The sequence below is a fragment of the Falco cherrug genome, chromosome 15, assembly GCF_023634085.1.
Source record: "Falco cherrug isolate bFalChe1 chromosome 15, bFalChe1.pri, whole genome shotgun sequence".
NCBI classification, from domain to species: domain Eukaryota; kingdom Metazoa; phylum Chordata; class Aves; order Falconiformes; family Falconidae; genus Falco; species Falco cherrug.
In genome coordinates, this window is record NC_073711.1 from 13,569,234 (window position 1) to 13,595,984 (window position 26,751).

General features: G+C 55.6%; 1 protein-coding gene across 11 annotated transcripts in view; it reads right to left on the reverse strand.

The window, feature by feature from the left end:
- The window catches only part of DLG3 (discs large MAGUK scaffold protein 3), a 79,177-nt gene that overhangs the window by 47,928 nt on the left and 4,498 nt on the right, over window positions 1–26,751 (reverse strand). For 6 of the 11 annotated variants that reach the window (XM_055727097.1, XM_055727098.1, XM_055727095.1 and 3 more), the window contains 2 exons: window positions 20,577–20,725; window positions 18,823–18,975 (listed from right to left, as the gene is read on the reverse strand). In XM_055727097.1, coding sequence (XP_055583072.1) covers window positions 18,823–18,975; window positions 20,577–20,725 — 302 coding nt within the window. Of the gene's footprint in view, window positions 1–4,440; window positions 4,765–18,822; window positions 18,976–20,576; window positions 20,726–26,751 lie in introns of those variants that run through there. The other 5 variants (XM_055727103.1, XM_055727101.1, XM_055727100.1 and 2 more) reach the window with 3 other exon arrangements.

Genomic DNA, 26,751 nt, shown 5'->3' on the forward strand with positions numbered 1-26,751 from the left:
GGGCGGGGGACCACCGGCAACCGCAGAGCAGGGGCCAAGCAGAGGGATGGGGTCAGGAACAGAAAGCACTGCATTCAGCAACAGAGCCAGACATGAAGGGCAAGTTTCACTACAGTTGTATCTACATTTAGGTTGCCAAAAATACCTTTCACAGATTGGCTGTCTTTAATTAAAAGGATGTCTCCTGTGCTCCTGGCACGATACAGAGCTCATCCTGCCACGCAGGGCTCTGTGTGGATGCTCAGGGGGGAGGGGGGGGGGGGGAGGGGGATTTCCCACGGGGCAGCTCCTCTCTGACCATGTCCTCCCATGCCCCGCCAGCACCGGGCAGGTCAGGCAGAGATGCTTCCCCCAAATGCCCCTCCACAGCACAGGCACAGAGCAAAGGAGGAAAACTTCACCCCCTTCCTGTTTTGGCTTCTCTCCTTCCCTCCAAACGTGGAGAACGCCTTCCTCCTCTCTCCTCCTCCACCTTTCAGTGCAAAGATTTAGCTAATTTCTTCTATGAATAGCACAGGAGTAGCCATAGCAACATCACCCTGCCAACCTCACCACCTCCACTGCCTCCATGTCCCCTGTTCCTCTCACCCTCCCTCGCACCTCCCCAGGGAACATCTGGGGCTTCAGCCATTTCCCACGAAGCAACCCGCGTTTGGCTTCCCGCCTGCCCCCTCGGTGCTCTCCCTCCTTCCTTCCAGCCATGCCTGCTCATGACTCAGAAACCCAGCCTGGACCCCCACGGCCTCTCCAAGGCTCCTTCCTGCCCCCACCACCACAGAAGCCAGGAGCCCCAGATCAAGCAGCATCCCAAGGCTCGGCAAAGGCTGGTACTTTTGCTAAGACATGTCACCCTGTGCCCACCTATTGCAGGTAACTCCCCAGTGCATAGGAGGAACTATAACAAGCAGTATTTGTGTGTGGAAAAACACCGCCTTCAGTAAAACGCAAACTGCCCAAGACAGGCAGGGAGACCCTGTCCCCTTCCTCCACCTGCCTGGCCATGAAACACCTCTGCCCAGGGTTGGGGCACAAAAGCCTGGCATGCTCCAGGCACTTGCAGGTGATGAGGGGCTCGTTGTGATGCTGCTCTAACCCCCCTCTGCATCCTCCTGGACCCCCAAGAGGGAGCAGTGGGCTGCTGGAGGGGGAGACAGCAGGACATCCCATTTCTGGTCAAGCAGCCCAGGAGCAGAGGGCACTTCCCAACCACGTGCCAGGGAGCTGCACTGCCCTGGGCCCCTTCCCTGGCATCGAGACGAGGTGCCCCTGCCCCTGCCACCCCAAATGCACACGAAAACATTGGTGACACCCTCGCAAGTCCCATTAGAGGGCCCTGCTCTGGCCACCATACTCAGCACCAGGGACCTCGGGGTGAACTAAGCCACAGGGCTGGATTTCCCTGCCGGAGGAAAAGGTGCCGACTGCTGCTGGACCCTCAGCGCAGGGACAAGCGCTGGAGAAGGGGCTCAGCACAGCCAGGCAGCTCAGCACTCCTCTCCTGAGAGCCCGTGGGCGTCACTGTGCGGGGGAGAGGAGGGGTTTGAGCGCTCTGCTCTTCTGGTGCTGTGCATCAGGGATGCGTCCCTGGATCGTGCTGCCGTTCCTCCCCCAAAACCGGGAGTCCTCTTCTCACCTCAGTCTGGCAGGGGAGGACTAGAGTCCCCCACCAGCAAGTGAGGGAGGATGAGGAGGGTGCAGGGCCAGCTGGAGGGACAGCAATGGGAACAATGGAGGACAGCAATGACAGCAAGTGCAGGGAGCGGGGACTAATGAACAGGGAACATGGACAGATAAGGGAGAGGAAATGGAAGATATCTCAGAGGGGAGAAGAAAAGCAAAGCAAAAAGAAATGAGAAACCCAGTCAGAGATTTCCTCCATCCCACTGCTCAGGATTAGGGGATCTCAGTTACTGGCACTGCCTGAGCAAGCTAATTTGTGTCCTAGAGAAGGGAAGAAGCAGGAGGAGAGAAGCGCCAGGGCACCGGAGGTGGGAGGAGATGCAGGTTGATTTGGGACCATGCTGTGTGTTGGGCAGCACGTGTGGGCATGTCTCACATGCCACGGAGCTGCGCGCAGGGTCTGTGAGTACACATGATGTCAGAGAACATACACGACCATATGCAACTCCAAGCACGTTTCCGATGTCAGAGTACCCATGCACGCGGCTGCACCAGTACGCGCAGGCAGTGCGTGCTCTCCTCTGCTTGCATGAAGAAACAAGGGAGAAAAAAAGGCTTAAATGAGAGGTGGTGAAGCTCCCCAGGACGTGAACAGATCACTGCTTTCCTGGGGAAGTCTCCTGGCCCGCACACCCCTTCCCACCTCTACTGCTGGAAGTGCTTCCAGGGACAGGGAGCTCATTTAAAGGGGCAGCCCTGAAAAATGGCAGCTTTGCCTCTAGCCGAGGCTCTTGAGGACACAGAGGCTGCCTGCTCAGCTCCTGCAAAGACGACCAGCGTTGCACCCACAGCATCCAGCCAAATCTACCCCAGAGTCCAACATATCCCAGCCTCCCAGAGCCAAACCCATCTGCCTGGGCAGAAGCCGTGGCCAGCTGTTTCCATTTTACCACCCTTTGTCCCTCTGCCCACCACTGGACTGGTGAGAACATGGATTCCAAACAGCTCAGGCACTTTGCACCCTTGGATCAGAAGGGAAGCATTACTGAGGTATTTGCTGCAAAGCTTTACTCATTGCATACATTTGCTACACACCAGGGAGCAATCAGCCTGCTCTGATACAGGCAGTGCACATACCACACACGTCATATTCTACATGCAGACCCCACTACGCTCACGTAGCCTCACACACTGGCATCCTCTGTTGCTTGCAATGCCACGACAAGCTTTTGATTTTTTTTTTTTCCCCCCTTTTTCTGAAAGGCTAAGGCTGAGCTGAGATTCCCAACATGGACTTTCAGAGCAGCCCAAGCCCCAGGGCTCCGTGGCAGCACCACAAAGAGACAATGATTTCTCTTCCACCACTGCAAAAACATGAAAGGCTCCCCTGCCCAGCCTGCCACGGTAGCAATGCAGCTGGCATCACTTCCTTCCCAGCCTGCTTGCAATCATCTTACCAGGAACCCTGGGCCGGACCTTTCATGCAAGCAGGAGTGGAAAGGAAGGAGCAGACATGCTTCAATTCCCTGCACCTACCCAGCTCCCTGAGCTTGCTGCTGTGGATGGAGGGAAGGAAAGAACGAAGGAAAGATGGAAGAATGCTTGCCAGGAATCAGCAGGCGAGAGAAACACTGAGGCTGATTTCGATGCAAAGAGTGGCAGAGAAAGAGACAGAAAACAGGACCAGGCTGATAGGAAGGTGGCTAGGTTTTTGGGTGCTTTCTGTAAACATCATCTGGGTGTATCAGCTTCGAATCTAATTATTTCAACCAGAGCTACAGACTGAGACAGTAATGAAGAAAAAACAGGGGAAGGGAAGAAGAGGGTTGTGTTTTCCGAGGGGAAAGGAGGAGAGAATTCCCATTGATTCCTGTGTGTCTGCCTGCTACAGCATCTTGAAATAATAATTAGAAGGATCAATAAGAAATCATGTGAGGTTTGAGGATAATGAATGAAAGAAGCAGAAGCAGCAAATTGAAATCCCTTTCTCTAAAGCAGGGTAAAATGTTTTTCAGGCAGGGTCTAGCCTCCATTTTAATGCTTTGCAAACAGATCCAACCATTTTCTAAGCCGGGTTGTGGGTTCAAAACAAGACCGGTCCCTCCATTTAGACGAGAAAGAGAGACACAGCCAAGGATGGGTCCTGGAGAAGAGCACTACTAAAATGAACATGTGTGGGAAGAAATGGAGGCAGTGAAATGGGGCAGAATGCACACAGCACGCCAGCGACCAGAGCAGGGTTACGTAATAATCTCGGGGAGCAGGGATGTAGCAGCAGAGCAAGGAAACCACAACTCAACGGAGAGCAGGTGCTCGTTTGGGAGCGCTGGCAGCGGCACCGCGAGCCCACGAGGCTGCCCGGTGGGCAGCACTCCCCACGCTTGCTGAACACAGTATGATGGGATGCTGCTGGGATTTCAGGCAACGGCATCATAAGCGGCAAGAACCTCGGGTGGGGTGCCCGAAAAACATCGCACCCGATGCCCGCCTCGTGCTGAGCAAGACCCAGCTGTCCCCGCTTGGCCCCGTGCAGGCTGCTCCGATGCAGCGCTCTTAGGCTGGGCAGCACCGTGGCGGCTAGCCCAGGCAACAACGATGGCAACCTAAGGGATGCCGGTGGCCAACGCCAGCAACGATGACGACCAACTGCAACAACACCGGCGCCAGCCCCAGCAATGCCAGCACGGACCCCGGCCACCCCAGGGGTGACACCGCACCCTGCCGCGACCCCGCCACTCTTACCGGGTTCCCCCCCACCGGCCGGCCGCCCCGTCCCATCCCGTCCGCGCCGGGGAGCGGCTGCCCGGGGCTGGCCCGTACCTGCTCGTACCAGTCGCGGCTCGAACACGTGCACTCGGGCCACCAGCCCGGGCCGCTGCCGTTCACCTTGGGCGCGCTCTTCCCCGGCGGCGGCGGCGGCTTCAGCGCGGCGGGGTCGCGGGCGGGGGGCCCCAGCTTGGCCTTGCCGCGGGCGGCGGGCGCGGCCCCCCCGGGCGCGGGCAGGGTCTGCGAGCCATACCCGCCGTAGCCGTACTGCTCGTGTTGCCACTCGCCGTAGGAGGGGGGCTCCATGCGCCGCAGGGCCGCCATCCGCGTCACCTCGTAGCACTCGGGGCACTTGCAGCAGTGGTGGTGCTTGTGCATCGCTGCCCTCACACCATAGAGCCGGCAGGGAGGGAGGGAGGGAGGCGGCGCGGAGGGAGGGAGGGAGGGAGGGAGGCAGGGAGGGATGCTCGGGGGACGGCAGCGGCCCCCGCCCCGCGCAAGGCGCGCCTGCCGCCTCCTCGCCCGCTCGGCGCCCCCGGCCCCGCGGGCGGGGGCGGGAGGAGGAGGAAGGGGCGGGGGGGGTGTTACAGCGCGGTGCCCTCCGCGGGGGCGCGCCGCGGCATCGCCCGCAGCGCCGCTCAGTCCCGGGGCCGCTCCCGGCGCGGGGCGCGGGGCCGCGGTTCCGCCCCGCTCCGCTGCATGGGGCGGCTCAGCCCGGTCCGGCGCGGCTCGGGAGCGCGGAGCGCGGCACCTGCGGCGGCGCGAGGCATCCCCCGCCTCCCCCCGCCCCCCCCGGCGGCCAATCCGCGCCCGCGGAGCCCCCGCGCCCCGCCCCGCCCCGGCGATGCGCGCGGGGGTGGGGGGGCCCGGCTCGCCCCGCTCCGCGGCCCCGCGTACCCCCACCGGGCCGGGCAGCGCGTCCGAACCCCGCCTGCGAGCAGCGGGCCCGGGGGGTGCCCGCGCTGCCCCCGCTGCCCCCCGGCAGCCCCGGAGGGAACAGCCCGGCTGCTCCGCAGCCCCGGGCATCACCTGCGGCTGCCCTCGCCCCCTCCCCGTCCCCAGACGCACCCGGCAGCTCTCGTGCAGCTCCGTTCCTCCAGCCCCAGCACAGCGCTGGGCAGCCCTGGCGGCTCTGTGGTTGACACCAAGGCGGGTTCGCATTGCTCAAGCCGTGGTCCATGCTGGAGTATGAAATATTTTTTCCAGACCTGAACCATGGTCACTAGCCTGGCAGCAACATCTCTGTTGCATCCCAGCATCAGCTCTCACCCCGCTCTGCTGGAAATGTTACTGCGCACTCCAGTCACAGCACCCTGGAGATGCTGCCATTGCCCAGGGAGCCACGGTGCATTGGGGGTGTCGGAACCCCAAGGGCCTTTGCTGGGCCTTCCAACTACCGCCTTCAAGGGGTGGTGAAAGCAGAGCAGAAATGTCTGCTGGTGCGGCAGGGCAAGGGCACTGCTCACAGCGCAGCTCAGGCAGCCCTTCACCTCTCGCACAGGAGTGCCAGGCTGGAAGAAGTTCGTTAGAGAGTCACCCAGACAAACTGGAAGGGTAGAAAGAAAAACCATAAAGAAAAACCATTAAGAAAAACCATTACAAAAGCCCCACATCTGACCAATTAGAACCTGATACCAGCCTTCTAATGCTTAAGAGTTGTAATAAACACTAGGGCGAGTTAAGAATTATTTCAAGAAATGGTACATAAATATGTAGAAAAGCAATGAAAGATGCACAATACGTCTCCTGCGGGATACAGGTAAAGGAATGAGGCAGAAGCAGGAGGGGGCTGCAAGGTGAGCCACAGGACGTGGTGATTCAACACCACAGCTCAGGCTACAAGATCCATAAGCTCCTTCCTACTGGCCTCGCGCAGCCGGTGCAGTATGGCTCTGCTCACAAGCAGGGCTGCAGGAGAAGGAAGCTCATGATGACAGACAATGCCTGTTTCCACTCCTTGTTTCTTTTAGCTCTTTAAACTGCAATACAAAATTACTTCTGCACTTGACCACTGCAAACAGAGGTGCTCCTGCAGTGTTTGCTCCCAGTCAAGTGAAATGGTTGCTTCTGGGTGAACAGGAGGGGGCAAAAGACACCCCATAATTAGGATCCATGTTGTCCCCAAGCCCCATGGCCCCCACCATGTGGTGCAGAGCCTGTCCTCTCCAGCACTGCCTGCGCTTCATTGCGTCTGGGCTCTCAGGTTACCTCGGTCACAGGATAGATGCCATGATCATGTGCTAATCCATGCTTAATGCCATGGAGCCGTGTTGTGGCTCAGATACATTACACTGAAATTTCCCCAGCTGCAAGCTTAAGACAGTCATAATGTTCCTGGACAAGCAAGTCTAGAAAGTCTGTCCCCACCACGCTGGCCTTGAGTGGCTGAGCACAGCACTGCTGCTGAGCCCTGGGAAACAGCTCTGCTGGTAAACCTCACCCTGCTGCTCCCAGGGGCTCCCATGGTGATCACTGTTATGGGACCCGGCTGCACTGTGGCGCTGACCCAAAGACCCAGAGACACAGCAAGACGAACGGCTGCACGTAAGAAAGTACTTCTACCCTGCAGAGCTCAGTGCTACAGGATGCTGCAGACCCCAGGAGCTTGCTAAGGCAAGGAAGGATTGGATGCCTGCATGCAAAGCAAGCTTGTTCGGTTATTTTAATCAATGAAAACCTGTGTTTGTGTGCATGGAAGGAAAGCATGCAGTGCTGGCACGAACAGAGAACTTTACACTTCAGGCTTTAAGATATTAGGCTCATCTTCACATTTTCTGCTGCTCCTTGTGCCATCTCCCAGAGCACACGGTGCTGGCCCTGCAGGAGGATGCTGGGCTGATGAGCCTTGTGCTCTGGGGAGGTGCTCTACCTCCTCCAACAGCCAGAGTGGACCAGGGAGCTGGGGGAACGTCACCCAGGCAAAGAGGGCATCTTGCAGCAGTGGGGGCAGAGGTGGGAATGAGGGGAGGGACCGGGGCAGGGATGAAGCTAAGGTAGGGGATTGCTGCAGCAAAGCAGAGCAATAAGCCTTACAGAAACAGGCAGTCAGTCAGTGTCTCCTGCATGACAGCAAAAAGACACGAAGTCCATCTTGGCTACCCACCATTTCCCCACCCTGCAGCACCTCTGAAATCTGAGTCACTTCATTAACAAGATGTGCCCAGAACCTGTAACAAAACCATAACTAATTAGTGCTCCAGCCCAGCTGCAAACCTCCCTCTCATTGCAGTTCTACCAGCATGGCATGGTTTGGCCGCAAGGACGATGCAGCGTGCAGAGCCCCACTGACCACCCAGTCAATGAGCCCCCCTCTGCTACTGTGAGCCTCCAGCCAAAGCCATCTTTGAGTCCATGATCAGGCAGGAGACCCGTGCCTGGAAGCGGCTGACTTGGGTGGGAGGAGAGCACTGGGCAAGGGCATATGCAGTTTGTAACCCCAACTGCTTGCACCTGCCCTGCTGCAGACATCTCCTTTCACTCAGTCCTGTGGTGGGGGCAGGCAGGGACATGGGCATTCACTTAGGGGGGAAGTGCAAAAGCAAAGGACAAGACTTGTTAGAGAAAAATGCTTTAATAAGGAGCTGAGTAAACAATTAAGAGAAGCATTTGATTATTTTTTTTTTCCCCACCATGGCAGACTGGAGTGCGTCCTCCACAAGGAAGGTGTCTGGTCCTCTCCCTGCTCAGTCTCCAGCAGCCCCACAGATGGGGCAGTCGTGCATGCAACAGGCATCTCCACATGGAAAACACCTTCTCTGCCAGCCCCGGAGCACCAGCATCGCTGCCTCCGTCCCACTCTGCCTGCCAGCCTGCAAACTCAGGGACAGCTCCACGATCTAAAAGCTGCTGCTGCTTTCCCTGGCTCTCTTACGTGTTGGTGCCTCATCGCTGCCTGCAAATGGAGGGGCCTTGAACCTCAGACACTGTATCTCTGATGAAGTTCTTCCCTGCCCACTTGCAGCTCCCCTCCTCAAAACCTACATGTCCCATTTTAGCTGCCACGAGAATTGGTTAATTCCTACTCATTTGTAGTGAGCTCCATGTGCCTCCTGCTAGCCCAAATTAAAAGGAAAAAACCACCTGGTTGCTGCCACCTGCTTGCAACACTTCCTAACACTGCATGGGGCTTGGGACACATTAATGAGCCCAAGAGGAGGTCAGGGCTGGCTGGCCAGGGGCATCCACATCCTGCACTTCTCCAGCTTGCGTCAGTGAGTAGCAGTTTTGGCTACTGGGAGTGGCCCTACTGGAGCCAAAACCAGCACAGGCACCTGCACTGGGGTGCCCAGACCTGGATCTGGCAGGGCAGGTGCAGTGCCCAGCACCTTCAGGCAGCTGTGGGCATCTTGCCCCAGCCACATGGGCATTGAACAGAACTATAGGACTTGGGAACTGATTTCCAGCCAGGAGCCTTCATGGAGGGAAGTGCTTTAAGGAAACCAAGAGCTCTGTCATCCTCTACCCTCTTCCTACCAGAAGCCTGCCCGTCTTATTTAAGTTCAGCTTTTGCAGCTGCTCTTTTTTCAGGTCCTAATTTCAGCAAAGCGTCCAGAAATCTGCAGAGACAGTGCTATTTACATGGCATGAAGGCAGCACAGAGCTAGGTTTTATCTGCTATTGCCGGCATTTCAGCCCCTGTCGTCACTTTCTTCCTCTCACATGAAGTCCTATGGGAAAAGGAAGGCAAGTATGAGGGTCCAGGAGCTGGAGGTTTGTTGCACCTAAAACCTTTCTAGGAGCAGAAGATGGGGCAGGCTGAAGGCAGCTCTTTGCAGAGATGATGGTCACATAAGTGCTGTCATGCTGCTCCTTGCCTTTAGCCAAAGTGGTAGCTGCGTCCTGCCAGGGGAACCAAAGTCACGCGCTAGCGCTAAGCCTGGGTGCAGATGGGGAAGGTGTCACCTTTGTAGTGCTGCAGGAGGAGGAGGGGGACACAGTGTTGTGTGAGGAAGGTACCTTTCTTGACCACAATCACCTGCAAAAAAGCTACTCAAGGTCTGAAGCGCAGGGGAGGCAGCAGGGTCGGCAGCTACTCAGCTGAGAACAGGGACTGAGGAGCACCAGGAGGTAAGTGGCGGGGTGGGTGGGAAGCATGCCACAGGGAGATGAGTAGCAAAGGGAAGGAACCAACTGAACTTGGCTCTAGACCATCAGTTGGTTCCTTAGCACTACCACAGACCCCCATCCAGCAGGGATTTGGAATTTGCTGTGGCTGTGGCTTGTCAAATGGAACTTGAACAGATGCTCTGCAGAGCTGGCTGCACAGCTAGAGGGCAAACGGGGTCCGTGGATCCTGTGAACACTGAAGTGTTTGCGCAGTCACGGGTGAGTGGGAAGGGGCAGAATAACAAACACCTCCTGCTGAGACTGTTCCTACCTGCCACCAGCAGCGATTCACACTGGGAAATGTGCAGCTGGGATAATAATAACCAGGCATACCAAGGGACCGATAGCTCTCAGCACTCTCAGGGCAATTGCCAAACAAATTATTCTCCTCTAGGGCAAAACCATTTTCATTCTATTAATGATCCCTGATATGTTGCCCAGTGCCACTACGCAGTTCCTATATCCTCACTTCTGGCAGCAGCAGTGTGAGGGGCTTCAATAAACACCACCAGCCACTTTCTGCAATTTAAATTATGGCCAACTAAATGTCTTCCATGGCTGTGCTAGCAAGGAGAGAGGAGCGATGGAGACCTGTGGCAGGTCCCTACAGCAGAGCCCAGGCTCCCTGTCTGTCTGTAAAGGAGAGCCTGGAGGCCCTATTTAATAGCAATCAACGGAAGCAGCCTTTATAGATTTCCTGACAGTCTCACAATGCCTGTAGCCGCTCTCCCCATCACCCGGCAGAGCAGCTCTGCCTTGTGCTGGAACACCTGAAGTGCGGGCTGGCTGTGGGCTGCCTTCCCACGGCACCTCCCTGGGCGCAAGGGGGGCACGGCCATGACAGCACTGCCAGGTCTTGTGGTCTATGGGTGCCCAGTCCTTGTGTGCACCTCATTTCCTTTAGGAAAAAGGACATTTCCAGCCTGATGGAACAGAGGGAAAGTTTGAAAACGTAACCGGGGCACAACTTCACTGCTCTAAGCCAGAGTCAGAGAGAGGTTTTTCGAAGTCTCATGTCTTTAAGAGAATAGGTTGATGTTTTTTTGTCCTGTACCTCGATCTCCAGCTGCTGTGCCTAGTGTGACCCCACTAGACATCCTGTTTCCCCCTATCTTTCACTAGTCCCAAGCTGTCCCTGGGTCTGCTTACACACTCAGACTTAGTAGCAGCAACACCCCCCACCCCCCTTGTGCTGTACAAGGCTGTCAGAGGTCTCCTGGCTGGCTCTGCCTAAGCTGACATGACCTTGGGGCCACAAAGTCCCACGAGTTGGCTCTCATGGGCTCCCTACTGGGAGTCACCCCTGCAGGAACCAGTCCCATCCTTGAAGCGAGCCAAGATGTGGCCCTGAAAGTGCTGCAAGGGCTCAGCACCTCTCTGCTCAGATCTGGGGCTGCCCTGGGCAGCACAGACCTGCCCAGAGGAACCTTGCCCCACATCCAGGACCCAGAGATGCCCTTTCCCCGATTATTCCCACCCTGCATGGGGGGCAAGCAGGGGAGCTCTGTGGGTCCACACTTTCTCTCTTTCACCTGGCCAGCCCTGCTCCAATCTGCCCATTCCAGACGGAGCAAAGCCCATTCAGCAGCTCCCACTGCCCCCAGCCAGCAGCTTGTGGGGATACTGGTGCCTCGTCTGGGCTGTGCTGCCCCAGGACACACTTCCCGGTGTGGGAACCTGCCCAACCTCGGGGAGAAAAATGAACGCTGCTGTCTCTGGAAGCCCTAGGCATCCGCGGTGGGCGGGAGTGAATGCCCGGCTGGCGCCGACTCTCCCTGCCACCACTGCCCTGTCCCCTTTAAGGGAGAAAGTGCTGCTCGGAAATTTCTGAATGGCTGGCCCCGCCCCCGGCCCGCCTGCCGCCCGCTCGGTCAATCAGCGCCCGTGCCGCGGGGCCGCAGCCGGCTCACGGGCCTCTCTTAAAGGCGCCCTGTCGCCACCCGCCCGTCCCCTCTGCTGCCAGCACGCCAGGAGAAGACGCCACCGTTTGGGCAGCTCCGAGGTGACCATCGAACTGGGTCGCAGCCGTGGGGTGAGGCGGTACTCCCGAGGCACAGGCACGCCCATACGCGTGTTCCTCACGAGTGACACACTAGCAACGCAAGCCCTGGGTGACCGGTGACGTTGAGGGATGCTGCTTCCCTCACCCTGGCTTCAGGACTTGGTTTGGCCGTGGGATGGTCGGGTCCCAGGGACTTTGCATCCCCAGGAGCCAGGGCGAGGAGCTGGGCTGAGTGCTGCCCCAAAGGCAGCCAGGCCATGAGCTCCGCCACCCAGCCACGGTGTGGTGAGAGCAGGCAGCTGGGAGCACTGTTTCATCACCACACTCTTCTTCTGAACCAGAGTGGTAACGTGGGGGTGCTTCCACAGCAGCAGAGCTCCACAGCTTCCAAACCCCCACCCCGTGAAAACACCCCATGAGATGCAGCTATGCAAAATATGCCACTGCACAGAGGGCAACTAGCGGTGCGGCACGTGCCACGAAGCAGTGGGCAGAGCTTGCGCCCAGCATCAGCAATGAATCCAGCTCCAGGACCGGGGTAGGTCTCCCTGCTGCATCGCAAGCAGTGCCCCCTCACTTGCTCTGCCACAGCTCCTCCCACAGCCTGCTGTGGCACGGGCTGTGAAATGATCTGGGCTAAAAATATGCCTTTAAAAGGGGGGACAGCCTGATAGGACATTGCCATGTTTCCTGGACACGTGCAGGTGGGAAGCTGGTTGTGAGGCTGTGCAAGTGATGCAGGCCAGGCATGATGCTCTTCATGCCAGTGCTTTGGGCACAGATGCTGGTGTGCCTGAGTGGTGCCAGCCCTGAGAGCTATCTAGGCCATGAATCGCAGGTGGCCTTTGCCTGAGTTTCAACACTTGGAATAATTTTTAGGTGCAATGCCAGCGAGACTTCTGCAAGGTGCTTTGTACCCACAGGCTGCAGGGCTCCAGCAGGTGATGCCCTGGAGCCAACCCTCGCTTCCTGCAGCAGGGCACAAGGTCAGCTTGAAACGCTTGCACTGTGACAGCCATGCACGGTCTAACCCCCCAGAGCAGGCACAGCAAAGCAAGAGGAGGCAGCATGCAGCAGAGAACACCTTTCAAAGGGCTCACACTCAGTTTCACAAGAGGGACGATTTCCAAACCTGCACTCATCCACTGTCCTCCTTCCCCTGCAATTCCCCTAGCTTCTGTCAGTGCGGTGGATAATGGATCTCTCAGCATAGCTTGATACCAATCCTCCAAATCCTAAAGACTAAAAACCTTCATGAGCAGTTATTGTGGCTGGTCTATTTATAACAGTGCCGGTATTGCCTTTGCCACCAGAATCCTGATTTCCGTCCAGCCCGATGCCATTAAGATGCAGCAACGCTACCCCAGCTCCATCGCTCCAGATAGAAAGCAGCTGGCCTGCCAGGCTCTGCCTTCAAGCTTGGTTTGTTCCTTTAAAAAACAGTGAGGAGAACCTGTTTGTTTTGCAGAAACGCACCCAGGAGAATTGTCCTTAGCATCCCCTGCAAGAAGGAGTGGAACATGGATGGGTGGAGGTTTGGGTGGCACATCCTGTGCTGTGAGCATGGAGGCTGTGCACTTCCAGAGCCTTTGGCTGGTTGGTGTGATGGGAGATGAGCTCCAATGCTCCACTTCAATTGCAGCAGGAATGTGGTCTGTCACCTGACAAGGCAAAGCAGGAAAGGAAGGACCGGGGTGCTGCTGTGCAGCTGTTGCACTGAGGCTGCACCAAGCTCATTTTGGAGACTTGATAGCAAAGCAGACAGAGACCCAGTGGTGGCAGTGCAGCAGCTCATGGAGCTCCTGGTCAAGGCACTGATGGGGCTGGCCCCTGTTCAGTCCCTGTCTTGCTGAGATGCCTGTGAATGGTCTCGGTTCTTGCTCTCAGAGCTATGCATGAAAACCATCGGCGTGTATCTCAGTGTGTGAGTTGCCCCAGCAGCTTCACCGCCCTGGGGACGGGCAGACACATGCACTAGATGGAGGGAAATGAAGCTGCAGCATGAGTCTGGTGGGAGGATGGATAGACTCCAGGCTCATCTGGATGTCTCTGGAGCATGGCCATCTGTGGGATGCTCCCCAAAGCTTCCTCCTCACTGTCCCCATTCCGCCACTGCACGGGGAGTGCAGCATGCACTCGCACTATCACAAAATAACCTCAAAACCATGATAATGACTTGGATGAATGGACAGACCAACAGCCCTATGTCTGGCAAGGGTTTTCCATGCTGCACAGCCAGAAAAGCCTTGCGGTCTGCCAAGGATCTTCCTTTTGCTGCTGGTTTTAGACAGAAAGTCACCCACGCATGAGCCTTTGGTTTGACAGCTTGGTGGCTCTACTGACTTCTCCGTCCTTTGCTGAAGCTGTATATTGAGCTGAGAGAACTGAGGTCTAAGCATCTCCTTATTTATGTCTGCAGCAGGAATAGCAAAAGCCTCTAGTAAAGCTGAGGCCATTCAACCCCAAAACGTCCACTGAAGTGACAGTTCTTACTGACACAGCCTATGCTGACCCCCCTTTGAGCAGCAGCATCCTTGGGACACAGGTAGCCAACCACCCGGCCAGGTGTCTGTGCTATGCAGGGCTGAGGTATGGTTCAGTCTGAGCGTGTTACTGCAGACAGACATCCTCTTGGCTTCAGCACTTCAGCTTTTGAGCCTGTGTCTGCAATGTCGCATTACAAAACTGCTGGAGAGCATCTGAATGCAGAGCTCTGAAGTAACCTCCAGGCACAAAGTGGCTCAAGTGACACTAGGGCAGCAGCTGGGGCCTCTGGGCTGTGGGTTGCTGCTTTTCTTCTCTGCTTCCCCTAAAATTAAACATGCTCTCAAAGATGCATGGGGATGCAATAGGGAGGGGGGCCCCTCCTGGAGATGGTTGCTCCTCTGCTCCCATTGCTTGAGCATTAGCCACTTCCCAGGATTTTGGGGTCACAGGGCTGATGCTGCTGGGCTTGAGCTGAGATAAAGCAGTGGCCAGCTTGGCCTGCAGCAATGGCTTCAGCTGCCTGCCCAGCCAGCCTATGGAGAGGACACGGGATGGTGGGGACAGCAGGGTAAGTACAACCAAGCACAGGGGGCTTCTCAGGGGGGGCTGCATGCATTGTCAGACATTCACCTGCATCAGGGACCTGCTTAATTTCCCTGATGTTCCTTGCGATAGCAAACAGCTACTTGGTGCTTCCCCTCTCACACACCTTGCAGAAAAAATGAAGAGCGGTAGAGCTGCAGCCAGGGCAGGGGGAAGGGGGTAGATGACAGTGTGCATTTCTGCAGCCACAGCATCTGCCACATGCTGGTCTCATCCTGACCTGCTGCGAATGCCCAGAACTGCTCCTGCCAGGAAAAGGCACAGAGTACGGTAACGCCCTTCTCTTTGGCCAAAGGCAAATCGGGAAAAAGGAAAAAGCACTTGAGGGAAGGACAGAGGAAGCAGACAGCCGGTCGCCACGCTGGCGGCACAGCCTGCCTTTCTCAGCCTAATCCCCTGGGGAGCTCCACAAACCTTTTTGGCACTTGAGCTGTGGGTTATAGGGCAGACAGATGCATCTTCTTCAGCAGCAGGTGCAGCAGGGAGAGCTTCTAACACCCTGCCAGGGTGTTTCTGCAGAGCTAGGCTGTCCCCTCCCTGGCATGCAAGGAGGGAAGGGGACGTTTTTGGCCTCAGCCCAGCAGGGCTAAAGCACAGCTGGCACCTGGCACAAGGTGGGCATGCTTAGTAGCATCCTTGCATCCACAGCCTGTGGGAGTGGCAGCACCCCCACCAGTGAGGTTTCCCATTCACAGGTAATTTCGGAGCATGCACGGAATGTCTGTCCTCTGAAGCAGTCTCACTCGCTCTCTCCATCGTGTTAAGACCTGCCATTGCTCAGTGTCAGCTGTTGGGCTGAGCAAGGACAGAGCTGTGGTGTGGTGTTGGCATCGGGCAATGAAACCCTTGGCAGGCAGGAGGGATGCACGGGTAGGCGACCGTGGGAGGGGTGGCACGGCACTGGCATGATGACAGGCATGAAGTCAGAGTGGCTGCAGAGCCACACTGGGAGGCAGGAGAGGATGGCAGGGGAAGAGCAGAGCTCCCTTGCAGACGCGGAGTTTCTCCTCATCAGCGACATTGTTCCTCTTTCATTTGTCTTCACAGCTGGCTGCTCTCTGCTCCCCACGAGGAGGATGAGAACAGCGTTTCCTGAGAGAAGCAGCCTTCCTGCCAGCCTGTGAGTGCAGGTGAGTGGCACTGGCCACAGGAGCATCCTCATGGGTCTTCGTGCTGCAGATGCACACAAGCTCTGAGCAGCCCTGCTAATGCAACCATGGGGCTTGGGGAAAGGTTGAAATGGAGGATTCATCAAATATAACCCCACAGACAGCAGAGCTCAGGCAGGATTGTGCCTCTGACTGCCTCAACAGGGCATTTCAGCTGGCTGAGTCCCTTTGCTTTTGCCCTGTTGAAGGCTGAACATCCACTTTCCCATAGAGGGATGGTTTCAGCCCACTAATCCTTGCCATCAGGAAGCACATATTGCTGCTGTATTTACCGGTCCCACTTCCGTTGCAGCAGCCATTTGCACAGTGCAGGGCTAGTTGGAGTGTGCACACATCCTAGCCAGCAGACAGAAAATTTCCTGTTCCTGGAACCATTTGTGCAGAGAGGCAATTTATTTCTCATGTGTCTTCCTGGCTAAAGCAGGTTATGGTGGCTTTTGCTCTGCTATCACCACTGGGGAGAGCTGCAGGTAGGGGAGAGGACAATGCCAGGACAACAGAAAACTTATTTACGCTGATGGATGCTGATTGATGAGAGAATTGCACTTACTTCAGGCAGGACAAGCCAGTTCATCATCTTGCCCTTTATCAGTGGCACGGTGTCAGCTAAAGCCCCGGTTGCTGGGGGAAGCTGCTCCGCCCTGCAGCTGGTGCCCTCCTGCCCTAGCGTTAAATATCACCTATTATAAAACCTTCCCTAGTTCTTCCAAGTGCCATTTGCCATCTCAAGTGTTTTCCTGAAACCCACTTCAGAAATGCCCGTGACAAAAAGCAGGCACCAAAGGCCGGGGAGCAAGAAGTCACTGTGGAGGTGGGCAGGAGCTGGATATGTAGGTGTTATCCAGCCCCGGCGCTGTCCTGCACGCTGGGGCTGTTGACAGCCAACATGGGAGGTGATGCTGGGCAGGTGCTGAGGTGTCCTCAGTGCCTTCAAGCAGAAGTGAGGGATGCAAAGAAGGGCCCACACTGTGGTACCACGCACAGCCTGCCCCCAGGCACAGCTGATCCTGTGTCATGGTCCGGATTGCTGACACGGGGGAGTGCTGGGATTGCTCCTGCTCTGCCGGGGCAAGGCCTGTGCATAGCGATCAATATGGCATCTTGGGGAAGAGGCTTACCACCATGTCAAGGCCCCCATATCCCAGCACAGGGGCTGCCACAGAGGAGCAACGCTCGAGCCTGCAGCTCTCCAGCACTGCTTGGTCCCAGTTTCCAGGAAACTTGCTGGGTCTCCACAGAAAGCCGAGTGGCCATGGCTAAGCTCAGCACTGAACACTACCATCCCAGTTTTTTTTCCCCTCCAGGTCCCTGCTCTGCTTGCAGCCAGGCTGTGAAGTGGCCATCCTCTGGGATGCAAGAGGCTGCAGATGAGAGCCCTGCCAGAGCACAGCCCCCCTAGAGCCCTGTCCTGCCCACCCAGGTCCCCACTGCCCCCTCTCTCTCGGGCAGTGACCCCTTGCTCCAGGCTGGCAGCTGCAGTCCCCACAGATGGGTGACCCCGAAAGCACCAGTGCCTGGCACCAAGGACCGTCTCCTGACCCGTACCAACACAGGCTAAGAAAGGAGGAGGCTGAAAGTAAAAAAAGCTTCAGAAAAGAATGACAGGAATTATTTCAGGGCTGGAACAACCTGCCTCACAGTGAGTGAGTGAAGAAGCCAATCTGTTTAGTTTATCTAAGGGAAAGTTAAGAGGGAACTTAGACGCATCTATAAATACCTACATGTTGGGAACATTTCTGATTGCCACGGTCCTTTATCCTAGCAAACAAAGCCAGCAAAATTTCCTGGGGCTGGGAGCTAAAGCGAGAGAAATCCAGGCTAACAGTAAAGTGCAGATTTTTAATGGGAAGGATAAATAACCATCAGGCCAGCCAGGATAGGGAGACAGCAGATTCCCCATCACATGAAGGCTTAAAATCAAAGCTAGGTGGCTGCTGCTAAAGGAGACATCCAACTCAGCCAGACATTTGGGGCTGGATGCAAGAGCAGCTGCACTCCACAGCTTGGGACAGTTAGGAAGAAAATCCCTTAAAATCTGGCTGTTCCTGACTGATCAGGCTCTCACCCCTCGTGGGTTTTGCCCTATGACTCCCCCATCTGCGGTCGTGGTTCCCTCCCACTGGTGAGCGGAGACTGGCAGCCGAGCTCATCCTCCTGTTGTGTTCAGAAAACCACCACCCTGCCCTTCCAAAACAGGTAAAGATTTGGTGAATGAAAATGTAGAGAAGTAGCAAGAGGACAAGGAGAAATTCAACAGCAAGGGAAAAAAAAATGGGGTGTTACCCATTTTATTGCAGTCCAGAATAAGAAGGGAAACATTTAAAAAGGAGAAAAGAAGCAGTGCAATTTTTGTATTTAGAATATTTTGGAAGAAGACCTTGACTTAGCAAACAAGCATTATTTTAAACTACCCCAAGGAAAACAACACTTCCATATCATTTTAAATCTGCAGTGAGCTCCATCCATCCTGGCCACTTCATCCCCCCCAAAAGTGCATTTTGGCATTTGCTCACCCCTAAAACTCCCCTCAAATGCGTAGCTCAAACAATGCACCAGGAGGAAGCTGAGATTTACAATGCACATCCAAATAAACAGTGTTTCCAAGTAAATAAGACAGCACAGAAAGCTACTGGTACGCTGAGGAATGGACCTGCCATTTAAGAGCTCAGAGAAAAAAATACTGAAATCTGCAATGTGGGAGTGTGCCAGTGCTGGGGGTGAGAGGGATGGGGCTGGGAGGATTTCCAGCTCCACGCAGCCTCTTTATTTCTGTATCATATCCACTTGCCCTCCAAGCCCTGAGGGCTGACACTGGGCCATGGTAGATGCTAATGCAAGGGGATGATTTTGGTGTTGTCCAGCCCCTGGCACAGGTGACAGCTAGATTTTCTAGCTTGAGCATCACCACAGTAGCCATGAGGAAACACTTTCAGCCCCAGGGGAGGAAACTGCCTCCCTAGCACCGTCCCTGCAGTGCTACAGGCACACGGCCCCGGTGCTGTCCCCTCAGTGCCAGCCACTGGCTGGGCTGGCAGGGTGGGACATGGCGTGGGGCGCACGGAGGCTCACCTGGGGCAGTGTGCTGTGAGAGCTGAGCACCAGGCTGCAGACACTGGCTGGTGCCTCCGTCCTCCGCGCTGTCACCCTCACCAGCCGCGGCGGCGTCCCTGGCATGTCCCCAGCCCCTGCAGGAAGCCTCCGCTCACCGTCCTGGGATGGATCCTGAAAATAGAGAGGGGATTCATGCAGGTGGGGCAGGCCAGCTGCCTCCATGTCTCCCCATCACTTCTGGAAGGGCCGAAATGAGCTTTCCCCCACGCAAGGGGCTCATACTGCCTTCGGTGAGCATGCCACCACCTGTGACAGCCTGCCCTGGCACTGGGCCCATGGGCAGCAGGGTCACTGCAGGCAACAGTGGGGGCTTGCGGGCAGGGGAGTCTGGGCTGTCCTGTTTCAGCAGCATAGGAGGCCTCAAGAACATTTTTTGGAGAAAGGAGGAGGGATTTGGTGGTGACAATGGGCTTGGGCTGTGTTTGGTGCAGGGAAGCCCTGGGATCGGCTGCTTTGCTCATCCCCCCTGCGTGCAGGACACTGGGCAGGGAGCAGGAGCACCCCTCCTGCCACTGCGTCAGGCCAGCAGCTGCTTCTCCACTTGTTTCCATATTGATTTGTAAATGTCCTTACTGACTGTCACATCTCCTCAGGGCCCTATGGACTGGACTGGCCACAAAGAATGGTGGCTGCTGCCAGTAGAGCTTGCCAGGGGGTGCATCAAGGCTACGGGAAGCCCAAAAACTGAAGTGGGGTTCCCACTGCTTATGGGGTAACATCACTAAAAAATTGCTTATAAACACAGACTAGATCTGCAGGTTTGCCTTTAACTAGAGGGACTGTCAATGTGAGAGGGGTCAAGAAAAAAAGGGACTAAAACTGTTCCTGAGTCAGAGGGACACAGCTACCTCCTGCCCTGACTGTGGTAGGTTTGTCTCTCCTGTTACTGATCATCAAGCTCCTATAAAGTGTTCTTCCTTAGGAGACATCATTCAGCTTCATCGTCCCTGTGTGCCACTCAGATTTGGTGTCCCTACAGGTATATGATGGGAAGCCAGTTCAGTCCGTGAGGCAGAAATATGGTGTTTATCTGATAGGATTATTTCACGGAAAGGAGGAATCCCTGAATTCTTGCATTTTGCACAAATGTTCCTGCATCCCCAGTTCAGGGGGATCCCACAGCATCCCCTTGACAGGGCACAAGGCAGTGAGAGTGAGAAGAGGGCCTGCAAAAGCACGAGGCAATTTTATTTACCTTGGTGCCTTTGAGATAACTGAGACCCTGCTGCTCAATTCCTGCCTCCCCACCTGGTACATTATCTTTTAAAAGGCTGTTGGAAATTAAAGATAATGCAAATAAGAGAGACAGAAGTTATCTGAGAGCTGGAAGAAAATCCTGAAAAGGGAAACTTGAAAAGACTCAACCTACTTCACTTATCAAAAGCAGCCCGCGAGGTGGCTGGATCAGAGCGCCAAAACGCCTCCGTGGGAGACAGCGTCAGACAGGAGCAACTAATCCAGCTCCAACAGCTGAGCAGGAACCAGCGCTGGAGCTGAAGATCTTTGCATTAAGAGTAATTCAATTAACACTTGTGAACCGGAGAAGTTGCCTCAGTAATGAGACAAGCTATGACAGAGGAGATATGGAAACACCCTGGGTGTGAGCTGGCTGGGCTGCAGCGGCCAGAAGCCTCCCATCCCCCCCTGCCTCCCCCTCAGCACAAAGGTGTGCAGGATCTGGCCCCGCAGCACCGTGCCAGGGCAGCCCTTACCTCAGGTAGGTTCTGGGGCTCTCCGAGTGTGACCGCAGAGCTGGGCTCGCTGGCCGCATGCTGCTGCCTGGCTGTGCCACGATGTGTGCCTGGGCTGGGAGGCTGCGGGGGTGCAGAGCGCAGCGTGAAATCGTAGAATTCATGGATATCTGCAAAACAGCATGGGAAACATCCACAGGACCGGGGAGGCAGCCCGATGTCAGAATCCTGCATGGGGTGCAGCATCTGTGCTCACCCGCTCTGCCTCCAGAGCATCATAAGCCTGAGCCCTCTGTGAGAGGCTGGCACCTGGGTGATGGGCTGGAGCAGGGCTCTGCTGGCTCCCCACCCTTGCCATGCTGCCCACCGTGCCCCCTCTGCAAGGCAAGAGGTGTAGTGGGGTGCCTGGCTCTGGAAGGCATGGGCATTTCCACAGAGCAATGACCACACTCTCCATGGGGACTAAGAGCAAACAGCGCTCAGCAACATCAATCAGAAATCCACCCCATCCTGCTCTCCCCTCCAGGCTGTGCCAGCCCCATGTGTGGTCCCATGTCCCTTCTGCCCTGAGAAGCCTCCTGTACCAGCCAGCCCCTGCCTGCCTGCCCTGATGTTGCCAGGTTTTTCCCTCCCCGTTGCTGCTCCCCAGCGACCCTGGCCCATCGAGGGTCTCCCCTCCCATGGGGACAGGCAGAGAAGGCACACAGCATGAGGACAGTAGGCTCACTGTGTACAAGCTCTAATACTGACGGCTACAGCTGTGTTATCTCCAGCTCCTTCCCCAGTAAATTCCCTCTTCCCACCCGGCACAATTCTACCTGCGTACTGCCACAAGCAGGTGCCAGGTATCTCCATTCTGGGCTCCAATGACCTGAACCTGCTGCTGTAAATCATACTGTTTTAATAATAAATTCCAGAATGTTTTTTTGAATGAAAACAAAAGGAAACTCAGAAGAGACACTAAATCATTTTAAAATAGTACAACTTGTAAAAATAATTCACTACACGTAAAATGACTACAAGAAGCAAAATATAATTGTCTCTAGACCAAGACAATCATTACCAGTGATTATCACTACTGTTAGTTCACTGGCAGAAATATACACCAAGCAGACATGCCAAAAGACTCTGGAACAGATTTTCATTTATGACCTGAACGTTTTAAATGTTCTGCTTTTGGGAAGGAAATCAGTCCTGGACATAACAGTGAGCAGAAAGTTCCACTGAGATGGAGGAAGGCTGAGGCCTAAACAGTGATTTAATAAAATCCGGAGAGAGGCATGAGAATGGGGTATCCCAGCCCTTGCTGCTCCAGAGACAGTTACGGGGTGACAGAGGAACCCGATGGCAGCTGCTGCCCAGTTGTAGCTCCAGAGGGGCTGTGGGAGCCCACATCCTCTCCTATCCCTGCCAGGAGCATCTTACCCTCTCCTGGTCACATGTGGAGGATTGTAGGGAGCAGCACGGCTGCACTGGGCTTCACTTCTCCCTAAGGAAGCCCCCACTGCTGTGTAGTCAGGCAGCTGCTGACCCACAGCACCCCTAGCTCACCTCCAGAGCCAGGTCAGACACGGACCTCCAGATCCAGCACCCCTGTAGGAGCAACAAAAGCCAATACACCCGGTGCAGACGTGTTTAGTTTCAGAAAGAGGAATACATCAAAAGTCAGAAGCTTTTTTACGAATGTGGTGGTTTGACCCTGTCTGGATGCCAGGTGCCCACCAAAGCCGTTCTGTCACTGCCCTACTGAACCAGACAGGGACAGAAATCGTAAAGAGAGGCTCTGGGTGGAGATAAGGGCAGGGAGATCACTTAGCAATTACCATCACAAGCAAAGCAGACCAGACTTGGGGAAACCAGTTTAATTTCTTACCATTCAAATCAGAGTAGGACAATGAGAACTAAAATGAAAACTTAGAAACACCTTTTCCACCACCCCTCCCTTCTTTCCAGGCTTACTTTAATTCCCGATTTCTCTCCCTCCTCCCCTGAGCGGCGCAGGGATGGGGAATGGGGGCTGCGGCTGCTCATCGCACTCTGTCCTGCTGCCCCTTCCCCCTCACACTGCCCGGCACCAGGGGGGTCCCCCCGCAGGTTGTGTGTGGGGGTGTCTGCTCCCCCATGGTGGGCTCCCCACGGGCTGCCAGGAGCTTCTGCTTCAGCGCCTGGAGCCCCCCGGCCCCCTCCTGCCCTGGCCTGGGGGGCTGCAGGGCTGCTGCTCTCACTTCTCACTCTTCTGCTGCAATTTTGTTGTGCAGATTTTTTTTTCCCCCTTCTTAACCGTGTTACCCCAGAGGCGCTGCCACCGTCACTGCTGGGCTCAGCCTGGGCCAGCGGTGGGTCCATCTCGGAGCCGGCTGGCACGGGCTCCATCGGACATGGGCGAAGCTTCTGGCAGCTTCTCACAGAGCCGCCCCTGCAGCCCCCCCGCTACCAAACCCTCTCCATGCAAACCCACTACAACAAAGAAACTGAAAGAGGTAACAAAGGGGGTAAAACATTTGTGGGAGGCACTGAGCCTATTTAGAGATACCCACCAAGACAGAGCAAATGCACAGGTCCTGGCCAGAGGATACCGTAAAGGCAAAAGGGAGGACCACAAGGCTGGGCTGCAGGGGAAGGGAGGCTGTTAAAGGAAGAAGACATCAGCTGAGGCTGTGTCCAAATGAGGAAACCAGAAAGGATGGTAAATGCTGCCAGGTTAAAGGTAAAGCTCCAGAAGGTCGGCCAAAAGAGTTTGGTAAACGCCTTGCGAAAGGCATAAAACAGTAATAAATCCCTTCAAGCATCTGGGAAACAGGAAGCCTGGTAGAGCTGGCAGGGTCGAAGAGTCACGGCAGCATAAATAAGCACTCAGAGCGGGGAAAGCACAGCAGGAACCTGAGATCATTTTCTGTATCTGCGTCCATTGCAGAAGAGGCTGAAGAGTCCCTCTTCTGCGAGTGACTCCAAGGGCAAGCGGTGGGTCTCAGCTCGAGGAGGCTGTAGCCGTTCTCCCAGCACTTCCTGGGAGCTCAGGGATGAAGTGGCTCCATCAGCCCCTTCAGTGTGCAATTTCTCACCTGAAACTATGCCACACCAAGGCACCATGGAGTATTAAAAGCACACTATAAAGATTTTCAAAAGAAATCAGGTCAATGTGGGGCAGTGTAAGCAGGGATGTGCTGAGCATTGTCCGAGGTTATTTCCCAGGGATGCTTCCACAAAGCAGGATTGCACCCCCAGATGCAAGTCCTCACCCTCTCCCTATGCTTAACCACATGCCCATGCACCAGAGCAGCACACCTATGTTGCAGATGGGATGGGGAACAGTATTGACCCTCATCATCCAGCTCCTAGGGGCTGCCTGGTGACCTCCCAGCTTCAGGGAAAAAGCTGCTATAAATCTCAGCTGCCAGCAGAGTAGCTTTGGGCTCGTGGGGAGCCCAACAGGCTGTGTGGCCACCCCAGTCCAGGGAGCACCATCCCACTGCCTGGCTTCGATGCCACTTTTGCAGCTGCTGCTTCGTGCTGCATCTTTGTCAGGCTCTGTCCTGTGCCCTAGCAGACATGGGGCAGCCAGCAATGACGGGAGGAGTGGGAGTCCCCAGATCCACCCACAGTGCCTGGGGAATCCCCTCCGCAGCCCCTGGGTGCTGAGCACGCTGCTGGCAGCCCCTGCAGCCCTCCCAAATCAGACATGAGGTCACAGCAAGCAGTCATTGCACAGCCAGACAAACAGGACTTTGTTTTCATGCAAAAACATCTCTCCTTCTGGTTACAAAAATAGTCATTGCATAACAGGATAGCAGGGGCTCCTGGCTGCATGGATTATGCTTGGAATGCACAAAACTTTGCAAAAATGAAAACAGGATTTGAACAGCCCCATCGTGGGGGTGCACCACTGCTGGCGTCCCTGTTTGTCACCCATCTGCTGCAGGAACACAGCCTTGGGCAGCCAAGCTGGCTGCTTCCCGTGGAGCGGGAAGCTTGTCCTCTGAAGCAGCCACTCTCCACCTCTTAAACCCTCAGCCCATTTTAGATGCTTGCCAGGAGAGGGAATCACCGCTGGCACCAGGGACCAGACGAATTTCAGGATCAGGGGGCTGGGTTCAGGCAGTCAAGGGCGCTGCTGTGACAGCAGTACATTTTAAGACACACGTGCACATGGCGTTAAAGATAATTTAACATGTATGCTGGTTTCCTTCATTTCTTATGGGCATCACAAGCTGCACACAAGTCTGCCTCACCTGTGCACTACCTGAAAAACCTCAGTAAGACAACGTTGTGGTAGCAAAAGATGATGCTGCATGTTCTGTCTTACAGCTCGATTTCTGTTTGGTGACAGCGTATCCACTCTAGATCTAATAAGGAAGAGTAACTCAAGATTTACAGAGATTAGAATTTGTCTAGCAATTTCCTCCTGGGGTCAGTATGTCAAATAAACGTCATTAAATATTTCTATAGCACCAGCATCCGAGTGGCAATGCAGAGCCCTTATGACACCCGGCACGCGAACTTCCAGAAGATGATATTTCTGATATGTCAACATGCGCTGTCATCAGCTGCATCACTGCAGATTTACCCCAAGCAGAAACTTCAGCCTTGCACCAGCCTCCCAGCTGTGGCCCCACTACTGTAGGGAGGATCCACACCTATGGCTGCCACAGCAGAGCTTTCAATCCAGCTATGAGTTTCCATCCTTGGCTATGGGCTAATTTGCAAAAGGAGGAGTCTTCAGGGCTGGGAATCCTCCAGATTCCTCCAGTTTTCCATCCTGGCTCCTGCAGCCACCCAGGGAAGCCATGACTACCATATCTAGCAGCGCTGCTGGCGAGCCGAGCTCCCTGCTGGAGTTCTGCACCCAGAGAAGCACTGTGAGGAACCTTTTTTGGGGTAAAAGGACCCACAGGGGAAGGCTGGGGGCCCGAGCAGCTGACAGGACCTCATTGGGGTCTGCGCCAGCCTCTGCTCAGGCACAGGAGAGGAGCTGAGCCCCAGAGGGCTTTCGGGAGGAGCGCTGCCCTTTGGGCTGCTGGCAGCCGGGATGGCTGAGCGCACACAGACCCTGCCTGTCCGCCCAGATCTGCCCGCTGCAAAGGGCACAACGGCCCCTTTCAGCCCCGGCTCCAGGAAGGAAAGGTCAGGGAGCTGCTTCTGCGTGCGAGCCCTGTCCTCCCTAGCGGCACCAGAGGAGGCCGACGTCACCCTGAGGGGCTCCAGGGATCAGAGGGAAAGCGGGGCCACAGTCGCCCCATCCCCACAGCCACAGCATCCCCCAGCCCAGGCTCCTCAAGCGCCCTTTGGCTGGGCCGTTTCCCTGCAAGTCATGCGCTTGGCTCCACAGCCTCAGTCGCAGGGAGAGGGGCCAGGGAGAGGGAGCCAGCACAGCCTGTTTTCCCTCTTCGAGCCAAGGAATTTCTTTTGTGCGGAGCAAGGGTTGGCGCATTCCAGCGCAGAGCAGCTCCCGCATCGCTGTGCCGCACCGAGCCAGCTGCTGTGGCACCTGCTGGGGCAGAAGCCACCCTGGCAGAGTCAGTGTGCCCCGGGGCACGGGCAGCTCCTGGGAGAGGGAGCTGGGTCTGGCACGATGACCACAAGGATTTAAGGGGCTGTGCTGTGCTCAGAGGAGTCTGGCAGAAAGTTGTGCATGTGCAGAGCAACACTGGGCACATTCATGGTGACAGAGACATCCAGCCCTGGACACCACGCAGGTTTTATCCAAACATCCCAGCAGATCCTCGCCTGGAGCTGGGCAAACTGGGGCTTCTAGAGTCCACAAACCAGCTTATTCTTAATAAAAAGGGTACAGAAATGCCATATCCCTGGCATTTTTCATGTGCACCAACTTGGAAAACTCCATGTTTGGCACTTCTGGTAGCTCTACTACAGCATAATGCATTCTGGTGTTCAAACTCGAGCCAGCCAATGCGTGTCTTAGGAGACCATTACCCGTAGGAACATGCAATCTGAGGACAAGGATGTACCATGCTCATACATTCGTGTTCCCCAGGGGTTGAAAAAAAGCAGGAAAATCAGGCCCATATTGCTGAAAGACTGCAAGAGGAGGGACCTCTGCAGACTGAGACGTCTCCAGAGCTAGAAGCATCTGGCATGGCATGGAAGCTTCTATGCAGGGAGGTGTACCTGCAGTAGCTCCCCTGCAAATCCTCTTCCCTTGGATAAACTCTGAGCCAGCATCATGACTCCGAGCAAA